The 10,758-nt window shown below is 61.7% G+C and overlaps 4 protein-coding genes across 4 annotated transcripts in view; 3 read left to right on the top strand and 1 right to left on the bottom strand.

The window, feature by feature from the left end:
* The window catches only part of ACA1_004870 (pre-mRNA-splicing factor prp1, putative), a gene marked incomplete at both ends in the record, with an annotated part of 2,281 nt that extends 2,133 nt beyond the window's left edge, over positions 1–148 (bottom strand). Inside the window, one exon of the mRNA XM_004336093.1 lies at positions 32–148. Coding sequence (XP_004336141.1) covers positions 32–148 — 117 coding nt within the window. The remainder of the gene's footprint in view (positions 1–31) is intronic.
* Positions 149–490: 342 nt separating this feature from the next.
* ACA1_004980 (uncharacterized protein) lies at positions 491–2,065 on the top strand (the record flags this gene model as incomplete). Its single annotated transcript, XM_004336094.1, has 9 exons — positions 491–500; positions 677–818; positions 891–988; positions 1,044–1,208; positions 1,279–1,356; positions 1,465–1,542; positions 1,612–1,710; positions 1,794–1,865; positions 1,980–2,065. 9 exons carry the CDS (start codon positions 491–493, stop codon positions 2,063–2,065), a joined length of 828 nt encoding a protein of 275 aa, XP_004336142.1.
* A 525-nt stretch (positions 2,066–2,590) lies between these two features.
* On the top strand, positions 2,591–8,532 carry ACA1_004990 (uncharacterized protein; the record flags this gene model as incomplete). The annotated part of the gene is given in 4 exon segments (XM_004336095.1): positions 2,591–6,477; positions 6,525–7,557; positions 7,571–8,270; positions 8,303–8,532. 4 exon segments carry the CDS (start codon positions 2,591–2,593, stop codon positions 8,530–8,532), a joined length of 5,850 nt encoding a protein of 1,949 aa, XP_004336143.1.
* A 387-nt stretch (positions 8,533–8,919) lies between these two features.
* ACA1_005000 (Serine/threonine kinase) overlaps positions 8,920–10,758 on the top strand; it is a gene marked incomplete at both ends in the record, with an annotated part of 2,285 nt that continues 446 nt past the window's right edge. Inside the window, 7 exons of the mRNA XM_004336096.1 lie at positions 8,920–9,065; positions 9,400–9,505; positions 9,708–9,785; positions 9,856–9,911; positions 10,072–10,132; positions 10,245–10,512; positions 10,598–10,735. Of these exons, the coding sequence (XP_004336144.1) occupies positions 8,920–9,065; positions 9,400–9,505; positions 9,708–9,785; positions 9,856–9,911; positions 10,072–10,132; positions 10,245–10,512; positions 10,598–10,735 (853 nt within the window). The remainder of the gene's footprint in view (positions 9,066–9,399; positions 9,506–9,707; positions 9,786–9,855; positions 9,912–10,071; positions 10,133–10,244; positions 10,513–10,597; positions 10,736–10,758) is intronic.

The following is a 10,758-nucleotide window of genomic DNA, read 5'->3' on the forward strand; positions in this document are numbered from 1 at the left end:
CCTGTGCAGCGCCGGGGAAGGCGGGCATGACGCGGGCGGGACCGATGTCGGATCGCGTGGTGAAACCGGTCGCACCTCGACCCAGACCGGCTACATAGTTGAGAGGCGCCGCGCCTGTTTCTCTGTAGCGTTTGCGATTATCGCTCATTTCGTAGCACTACTCTCTGAGAAGATTTTGTGTTTTTCGGCTCGATTCCCACCCTCTGCTTGATGATGATCTTTCGGCTTTTTATGTTTTTAAAACAAAAATCCAGCTGCGCAGAGGCGCCTTTCCCGAGTTACTTTTCTTTTCTTTTTCCTTGCCGAGGTCTGAAATTTATCGTAACTTTCCGATACATTTTTTGGCGTTATATTTTGTCGACAAATATCTGCTAATGACATTTTCCTTTTTTGACCTTCTCCGCATTTGTGACCACACCAGTGTGGACCATGGCCTCTCCGCGATTTATTGACCGGGCCGACAAGGCTAGCCTTGTCTATCATAGCTCAGATGCCTCGACGTAAGTCGTGCCTATCTGCACTGCTTGGGCTGGTCCTTGTGGTAATTGTGTGCACGCCTGGTGCGTGTGTGTTTATCTGTCCCCTCCCCCTCAGGCCCTCGACTCTCCTCTGATAGCGTCGGATCCCCGTGCGCTGTGTTCAGTGCGTGGAGCCCTACGCGTGTGCTCGGATGCAGCTGTGTGCCCGTACCCGAGGGTCATTGACGCACTCCGAGAAGCCACCGATGGTGCCGTCATCGTGGTGAAGGGGGGCCGCTACGCTGAACACCCGCAGTTCCCCCAGGAGGTCCGGGTCACCACCAACAACATCACCCTTCAGTACGTGCTGTTGCTGCGGCATGACTCATTCTGCCTTCTGCTAAGCCATTTATCTGTCACTTCGTCAACCAGAGCGCTGGGTGCAGTTCTCTTGGAGTTGAGCGGCCCGTGGCTTGCCATCGATGCGCCCCATTTCACCATCAAAGGGGCGCTCGAGCTCCGTGGCGGAGGTACCCCACGTCTCCAACGGAACCACCTCAATTCCAACGTCGTCTGTTATGGCAGGAGTTTTGATCTGCGAGGGCGCCACGCTGCACCAGAACGGTGACCTCAGCATCAGCACAACAGAGTTCTTGGCAACCGGGGTCAAGGTGGCGGCTGGCGGCACATGGCTCCAGCTGGGCCGCACCACCATCTCCGCTGGCGCTGCAGACGGCGATTTCTCCTTGAGTACGCTCTCCTCTCCACATTTCGAAACACAAACGAAACAAAACGAAACACAACTCAAACAACAAAACAGCAAACGGTGTACACGTGGAGGCCAACGCGATATGGCAGCAGCTGGGGGAGTTGTCGGTCTACTCGCACGGCGCTATAGGTAGCATACTCTTCCTCTCGGTTCTGATTTTTTTTTCTTTTTCGTCTTTATTATCCAATACTAATCAATCTTACACCTTGCCCCCCCCCCGCTCCTTCTCTCATAAAGGTGTGCTGGTGTCCGGCACATGGGATCAGCTGGGCGAGGCGAAGATGATAGTCCAGGGTGAGGGCGATGCCAAAAGGGGTATATGTGCACCTCCCTTTTTCCACCTCTACTCCCAGAACAGTCTCGCCTTTTTCTGGTGCCCACCAGGCAACTACGGGCTGGTGTTCGGCGAGGGGGTGCGACTCGCGCACGGGGCGTGGAGCCAAAAGGGCGCGCTGCACATCAACGCAATCGACGCCTCAAACGGTTCGTTCCCCGTCACACCACGCAACGCAAGTCATTCTACCAGGCTCAAGCCTAAGCTGACGCTTCGCTTCCTCCCATCGTAGCGATCCACTTATCGGCTGGATCGGTGTGGCTTCAAGATGCCAACGTCGTCCTTGATCTCGACTCTGTTCAAGGTACTACATATAGTTTCCTTTCTTCTTCTGCGCGTCTCCTCCAGCTCCTAACGTGGTGGTGGTGGTGATGGTTTGGTATCAGAGGGCGTGCGGGTTTTGGGCGCGTGGCAACAGAACGGCGACACTACGATCAACTTGGCCTGTCGTCGCTCTTCCTCCTCGGCCTCATCAGGCAGCCAGCGCCAGTCGTGCACGGGTGAGTGCGCCTCTCACGTCATGCCTGGCCCCAGATGTGGTTCAGCCTGGTCCCATTTACGCGCTGACCTGAAATTTGTTCGCGCCAAGGTGTGTTCACGCCTTCGACTTCGAATCGAGGCCAGCTGTGGAATCAGCACGGGGCCATCACGCTCGCACTCTCCGGCCCCAGCGCCACCGGTACTTTTTCTTTTCTCTTTTTTGTTAACCCCCTTTCTTTTATGACTGCAAGGTCTGTGCGTGACACGCACCCTACCACTAGGCATCAACGGCACCAATCTAGAGTGGCACTCGGTCGGCACCAGAGCGTTTGAGACTCGGGACCAAGCCGTACCCATGGGTACGACGCCACTGTGCCCTCCTCCTTGTGCTTTGAGAACCCCCCATCAACTAACGCCAACATGTGGCTCATTTTCCACCACCGCCGCCGCCGCCGCCGCCATCACCACGTCATGATGATGACGCGGCCAGACGCCGATGTGACGGTGCGGGAAACTGACGGCGATGATCATCAGCCTCTTACAGTGGAGATGGCCCTGCGCCACGTCCGGGAGCGAGGTGTCGGCAGCCAAATGCCGGGTGACTGGGTCGGACCGGTGCGCGAGGCGGTGAGCGTGATGCGTACCGCTGCCATCCCACCGAAGGCCGATAGCCCGGGGGCCGCCGCGGCTCTGGAGTTGTTCGCGAGGCTGTACCACAGGGGCCACGCCCTGGAGGCCACCGCGGCGGACGGCACCCTGTACCGCCTGTGCCCCGGCCACATGCCCAGACTCGGCGACGATCCTGATCGACTACGCCACGCGTCCTCCGGAGCGAAGTACCGCATGACCGGCCTCCGCGTTCCAGGCGCGCCCTGCATCCACGCCGACCTCGACGTCGATCACGACAAGGCCTTGTTCAACAGCGGCCTCGTTGACGACGATGGTGGTAATGTGGTGCGCAGTCCGCGGCGCTTCGAGCCGGCCATCAATAGCCGCGGGGAGCGCAGGACGCTACTTCTGCGGGTGGCCTTCTCCGACCAGCCGACAGTGGCCACCGACCTGCCGCGCCTGACCAACATCTACCAGAACCTGCCGCCCTTCCTGCAGCGCGTGAGTAGCGGGCGCACGTCGCTGCCCATCACCTACAACAGCGCCTGCACCTACGTGATCGACCTGACCCTGGCCCAGGTCAACGACTACAACCAGATCGGGCTCGCCCACCTGATGGTCGCGGTCCAGGCCGCCGCCACCACGCTGAACCCGGCCTCGCAGTGCTACATCTCCACCGCAGACTGGGTGGCCTACAAGCACTTCATACTCTCCCTACCGTCGTGCAACCAGCCGTGGCTCGGCGTGGCCGGCATGCCTGGCAACGGCATGGGCCTCAACGGCAACGCCGGGCTGGAATTCCCTACCGTCGCGCACGAGCTGGGCCACAACTTAGGCCTGCCCCATGCCGGCTTGGTCCAGCACGCGGCCGGCGTGAACGTGTTTGAGTACGGTAACCCGTACGACATCCTCGGCAGCGAGGTGCACTACAGCCCGGACCAGTACCCGGGCCTGCCGAGCTACCTGGCCGGGTACCAGGACGCCATGGACTGGATCGTGCACAAGGTCACCTACCCGAGCGACGCCTACGCCGACTCGGCCCAGGGGCCGGCCTGGGTGGCGAACTACGTGCTGTCGCCGATCGAGGCTTCGAATCCCGACACAGTCAAGACGATCCGCATACCAACGGCAGCGGCGACATACAACCACCGCAACAGCTGGCTTTACCTGAACTGGCGCTCGACGTACGCGGGTGCCGTGCGCCAGGGCGCCCTGCTCACCGAGGAGAGCTTCGACATCATGTGGGAGGGCAACTATGGCGACCCCTACCGACTGTCCCAGAGCCGCCTCTTTGACGTGGTGCCCGGCACGATTACGCTGCGTGACGCCGCGCTGTTTCAGTCGACACCGCTGGTCTACGGCCTGGGCGGGCGCGCGCCGGTGCTGATCGAGGTCACAGGCGCGCCCACGGCCGCGGGCCTGCCGATCCGCGTATCGCGCCTGCGGCCCAACGGCGAGCGCATGGAGGGCCGCGGCTGCTCTGTGGCGCTCGTCGGTAGCTGCGAGCCGGCACTCGACGACGTGCCGGTCCAGTCGTGCGGCTCGACGCAGACCTACGCCAACGACCCGGCCGGCCGCTCGGTGGTGATTCGTGTGTCGACAACTACGCTGCAGTCTGTGGTGGTCTCGGTCAGTCCGTGCTCGAGCGAGATCGGCGCATTCCGCACATTCCCCGCGGCGCAGCTCTACTATGGGAGCCCGCCGCGCGTGCGGGCCGACGACGCCGTGACAGACGCGTGCTTGAGCGGGCTCGAGGTCGGGGCCAGCCCCGAGGAGCCGCTGTGGATCGCGGTGCGCACCACCAGCAGCACCGCGACGATCAGCATCACCCTCACCTGCGGCGCCACGGCTGCCAACACGCGGCGTCGGCTGCGGTTCGACCAAAACGACGGCCTCGCCCTGCGCGACGCGTTTGAACGCGTGGCCGACCGGTCCTACGTCAGCCAATGGCACCCTTACGGCTCGGAGTCGCGGCTGTTTTACGAAGCGGCCACCCGGAAGTGGGTCGTGCGACAATACACCATGAGGGACGACAACCAGCTCTACGGCGAGTGGTCTCGCGCGATCATCGACCAGAGCACCGACCCGTCACTGTGGTCCACCGCCAACGCGGTCGTCGTGCCGCGCCTCGTGTGCCCGCGCGGCATGTACGCCACCACCGCCACCGCGAGCCTGTGCGCGGCCTGCCCCGCCTTCACCACCACCGACAGCGCTGGCGCCGTCTCCGTCACCGAGTGCCGCTGCCGCGCCGGCTACGCCCTCGTCCCGGGCGGCGCAGCGGGCAGCCCGTGCCAGCCCTGCCCGGCTGGCACCTACTCGCCGCTCAACCCGACCGAGAGCTGCCAGAGCTGCCCGACGGGCTACACCAGCCCCGAGCGCAGCGAACGGTACACCTACTGCACCCCGGTGGTGCCCTTCTGCTGCCGCCTTTCGATCGTCGGCTTCACCACGCCCTGGTACGGCGACGCGTTCGATGGCATCTGGGAGTGGGACGGCGAGCGCATGGTGGGCATCATGCCCTACTACGTGTTGGCCGGCGGCCCCAACCTGTGCCTGTCGGGCATGGGCTCCAGCCCGCTGCGGTGGGTCTTCCAGCACTGCCTCACGCGAGAGTGGACGCCGGGCACCCTCGCGGGCAACATCACGTTCATTGCGGGGGGCCTGTTGTCGCCCCACACCTGGGCCGCGGGCAACATCATCACGTTCGGCTCATACACGCACTCCTTCAGCCCGTTCGACTCGCAGGTGCCCTGGATTGCCGACCCTAGCGTGCCGGGGCCGGTCTTCACCTGCCTCGACCCGTCACCGCCCCCGGAGGAGTGGTCGGTCTCCACGCGCTCCGTTCCGTCCCCGCTGCCTACACAATTCCCAAGGTCGACACAAACGCCAACGCCGACGCCGACATCGCCGCCGAGTGAGGCGCGGGTGCGAAGGACTCAGGTGGCGTGCGGCACCTTCACGCTGGTCGGGTTCACGACGCCGTGGACCGGCAACGACCTCAGCGGCGACTACGAGTGGGACGGCACCATCGTCGACTGGCAGCCGCGCTACCGCCTCACCACCACCGCCCCCTCGCTCCCGTCGCCCTTCAACACGGACACGTGCCTCATGTCCGGCTGGGCGCCCGAGGTGTGGGCCTGGCGCGCCTGCTCGACCGGCGAGTACCTGATGAACCCGGTCGGCCTCGGCGTACGCACCTACGACGGCGACCCCCCGAACATGTGGACCACCGGACAGTACTTCACCTACGGCGAGGAGGGCGAGCGGACGCTCGACTACCTCTTCCCGTGGTACCAACCGGGCGTGGCGGGGCCGAGCGTGATCAACTGCGTGCCCACGTCGCCTTCGCCCTCGCCCTCACGGGTCACCGCGTCGCCCTCGCCCTCGCGCGTGTCCGCCACCCCGACGCCCTCGCATACGGCCTCGCCCTCGTCGTCGATCGCGCCATCGCCTCCGCCCGCCATCGGCGGTGTGATGATCACCGCCACGCAGGGCGTGCCGGCCGGCTTACCGATGGGCCTCTACACGTGGCGCAGCGACAACGCGGTCGGTACGGTCACGTGGGCGCGCGAGGGGATGCACCTGGTCTGGCACGCGGTGACCCGGTCGTGGGGCTTCACGCGCCGGCCGGACCTGGACGGCACTGAGCGCTGGGCCGTGTCGGATCCGGGCATGTCGTGGCGCCAGGGCGATCCGCTGCCGGAGAGCCTCGACATGCGCCTGTTCGACCCGATGGCCCGCAGCTTCTCGATACCCGTCTCGCTGTCCCTCGTCGCCATGGCCGGCTCCGCCACCGCTTCGCCGTCGCCATCGCCGTCGCCGTCGCCGTCAGCTTCTCTCCAGGTATTGCCCTCATCGTCGGCCTCACCAGCAGAGTCGCCGGCAGCCTCGCCATCGTCGTCTCCGGCTGCTTCTCCAGCGGCCCCCTCCCCGTCGGTGTCGCCTTCCGTATCACCAGCGGCCTTGCCCTCAGCCTCCACGTCGCCTTCCGGATCACCGTCGACCTCGCCTTCGGCTTCCACGTCGCCTTCCGGATCACCGTCGGCTTCAACGTCGCCCTCGGCCTCCACGTCGCCTTCCAGATCACCGTCGGCCTCACCCTCGGCTTCAACGTCGCCTTCCGGATCACCGTCGACCTCGCCTTCGGCTTCCACGTCGCCTTCCGGATCACCGTCGGCTTCAACGTCGCCCTCGGCTTCAACGTCGCCTTCCGGATCACCGTCGACCTCGCCTTCGGCTTCCACGTCACCTTCCGGATCGCCGTCGGCTTCAACGTCGCCCTCGGCCTCCACGTCGCCTTCCGGATCACCGTCGACCTCGCCCTCGGCTTCCACGTCGCCTTCCGGATCACCGTCGGCTTCAACGTCGCCCTCGGCTTCCACGTCGCCTTCCGGACCACCCTCCGTCTCGCCCTCGGCTTCCACGTCGCCTTCCGGATCACCGTCGGCCTCCACGTCGCCTTCCAGATCACCGTCTGCCTCACCGTCAGCTTCAACGTCGCCCTCGGCTGCCACGTCGCCTTCCAGATCACCCTCGGTCTCGGCCTCGGCCTCCACTTCGCCTTCCAGATCACCGTCGGCCTCACCCTCGGCTTCAACGTCGCCATCGGCTTCCACGTCGCCTTCCAGATCACCGTCGGTCTCGTCCTCGGCTTCCACGTCGCCTTCCGGATCACCCTCGGCTTCCACGTCGCCTTCCGGATCACCCCCGGCCTCCACGTCGCCTTCCAGATCACCGTCGGCCTCGCCCTCGCCTTCCGTATCACCAGCGGCCTCCTCCCCATCTGTGTCGCCTTCCAGATCGCCATCGGCTTCCACATCGCCTTCCATACCATCAGCAGCCCCCTCCCCATCGGCTTCCACGTCGCCTTCCAGATCACCCTCTGCCTCTCCGTCGGCTTCCACGTCGTCCGTGCCCGAGGTGGTCCCGGTGCCCAACCTGACCGCCGTGCTCAACACCGAAGAACCGGGCGTCGTGTTCGGCAACGGTGCCCAACTGCTCTCGACCTCCGTGGCGGGCTCCTCCGTGGCCGGGGCCGAGCTGGAGGTGGCCACCACCACCACCACCGCCGCCAACACCACTGTCGGCGGCCTGCCCGCCGTGACCTTCGTCACCACCTTCGAGGGCACCAGCGCGGTGCTGGAGCAGACCACCGTTGTGGCCTCCGACAGCGCCGGCCTGTCGCTCAGCTTCGCGGGCGTGAACTACACAGCGCCGCCCATGGCCTCCAAGTTCAACATCGTGCTGACCAAGTGGCCCGGCAGCGGCACGACTGGCACCTTTGTCTACCGCTACGCGCTGGACACGGCGGCGCCCATCAAGCGCGTGACGCGGGTGGGACCGACCAACAAGGTGATCGACTGGACCATCGAGACCACGAGCCCCATCGTGGTCTCCTTCAGCACCTTCAGCGTCGCCCTGTTCGGGCCGACCCAGCTCGAGCGCACCATCACCGTCACGGCCGAGTTGGACCCCGACGATGCCCGACGGGTGGTGTTCAGCTTCGGCTTCCCCTACTTTGCCGTCGGGCCGCTCACCTACGACTCGACGGTGTTTGTCGGCACCATCAAGAGACCACGGCCGCCGGCGATGGCGATGGCGATGGCGATGGCGATGGCGGGTTGTCGCCGGCGTTGGCGGCGGCAATTGCAGTGCCTGCGGTCTTGGGCGGCCTCGTGGTGGTGAGCCTCGCGGTGGCCCTGATCGTGTGGCAGCGCAAGCGAGTGAGGCCCCAGCCGGTCAGGCCGCGCCGCGGGTCCGCGGCGCTCTACGCTGAGATCACCCTCCAGCACGACAACGCCCTCTTCCATAGCTCGTCCGGGGCGCACGACAGCAAGGCCGAGTCCTACAAGCTCAACCGCAGCAACTGGTCCAATGCCTGATCTGGTTTTATTTGTCATAGGACATCTTTTACTTCTTTTATTGTAAGTCTTCTTTTTTTCTCTCTCTTCTTATTCCCATTCAGCCTGATCTTATCTGCACCTTTTTGACATGCTTGCACACTTCAGAGAGAGGGTAGTGCAATGTAATAAACGCAGGATTGGACACTGGCAGGCTCAAGAGCAAGATGGAGAAGCTTGAGGTGTCGACAAGAAATGAAGCAAATCCGCGGAGCCAGGGAGTTTAATGGTGGCGTGGCAGTCCCTTACTGGTCGACTTTTAATAAGCAAGATTTAAATTAAGGGGTAACACAACCGCCGGTGGTTGTCCTGTCCTGCGCCACCTTTGTGTTCTGCGCACACTGAGATCGATTCACATTGTGTCTGAAGATGGCCGACGAAGGATTGATCAGCAACCTCGATGAGGCGTGGAACATCAACTACGAGGACCTCGACTTTGGCAAGGAGATTGGCAAGGGCGGCTTTGGTTCTGTCTACGAAGGCGAATATTTTGGCACACCCGTCGCCATCAAAAAGTGCGAGCTCCTCCTTTCCCCCACTTCTCCTTCTCCACTTTCCTTCCATCTCTTCTTTCTTCATCTTCCGCTTTTTTTTTGTTCTCCTCCCTTCTCCACTTTTATTCACCTCTTCTTTCCATTCCACTTCGACTGCCCTCACACAGTTCACCACAAAATTAAATTATAGTCAAAAATTTATAGTCAAAAAAGAATCAATTAAAATTAAAATTAAAACAAAAATAGCATTCGTACCACCTGGTGGGCGCAGTGCAACGTCATCATTTTTTATTTTTATTTTCTGTTTTAGTCCCCTTTTTTTGCTCCCCCCCACGTACTTACACACCGCGTGCAGGATTGTGGAAGAGGACCCAGATGGTCTGCTGTACCTGGAGCGCGAGGTGAACGTGCTCAAGGGCATGCGCCATCCCAACATCGTCCAGTTCATCGGTATCGCCGTGGTACGTTGGTTCTCTCTGCCCTCTTCGTTTTTTCATTCGTCGTTTTCGTTTTCGTCTTCGTCTTCGTCTTCGTTTTTTTCTCCATACCTAAAAAACGAAAACGAAAACGAAAACGAGACCAGCCTTCGTTCATTTTCATGTGAGGCCAAAGTAATGTGTGCTGATTGGGATTGTTGGTCGGCTCGTGTACAACCAATCATAGCACGAGGGTGCGCTGTTCATCATCACCGAGTACGTGGACAACGGCAACCTGCGCAAGTTCCTCAAAGACTCGAAGATCGTACGCCACGTCCCCACCCAAGAATTGGTTTTGTTGTTAACTTAACTTTTCCTTTTTCGCTCAACAACAGAGCATGCCTTGGGCCATGCGCGTTAATCTTGCACACGACATCGCTTGCGCCATGGCGTACGTGCCTTCGTTCTTGTTTCTTCGTTCTTCTTCTTTCTTCTTCTTGGTCTCTCTCCCCCGCACAAGCGTGTCTCGGCTCAACTTTCTCTGTTTTTCTTTCTGGACCACCACGCGATCGATCACACAGGTACCTTCACTCGCGCAACGTCATCCACAGAGACTTGAAGAGCAAGAACCTCCTCGTCGGCGACAACTGGCGCCTGAAGATCTGCGACTTCGTACTTCTTTCTTTCTTTCTTTTTGTTTTTGTTTTTCTAATCGTTTTTTATTCATTTTTTTGTTATTGTTATTTATGATATGTATTCTTGTTTTTCTTTTTTTTTCGCCCAGGGCTTTGCGCGGGTGAATGCGTCCAACCGGCCGATGACGCTGTGCGGCACCGACGACTGGATGGCGCCGGAGATGATCATGGGCTTCCAGTACGACAACAAGGTGGACGTGTTCTCCTACGGCATCGTGCTGTGCGAGCTCATCACGCGCGCCAAGATCTCCGACCACCTCCAGCGAAAGCCGCAGGAGGCGTTCGGCCTCAACGTGAGCCAGCTCGAGAAGCTCATTCCCGGCGACTGCCCGCCCGAGTTCGCGCAGGTGGCCATCGGTACGACATCGCTCGCAACACACACACACACAACACACACAACACACACAACACACACGCTCTGACCGCACACGCACACGATCAGATTGCTGTGGATATGAGCCGTCGGCGCGTCCCTCGTTCAAGGACGTCATCAGGCGCCTCAAGCCCATCATGAAGACCCTCCCGCCATGGAACCCCCTCGGCCACGCCCACCGCCGCGCCGCCGGCCCCCTACTCCCCCGTCAGCCCGGCACCCCCACGGCC

The sequence above is a fragment of the Acanthamoeba castellanii genome (genome assembly GCF_000313135.1).
Source record: "Acanthamoeba castellanii str. Neff unplaced genomic scaffold scf7180000083017, whole genome shotgun sequence".
Lineage (NCBI taxonomy): Eukaryota > Discosea > Longamoebia > Acanthamoebidae > Acanthamoeba > Acanthamoeba castellanii.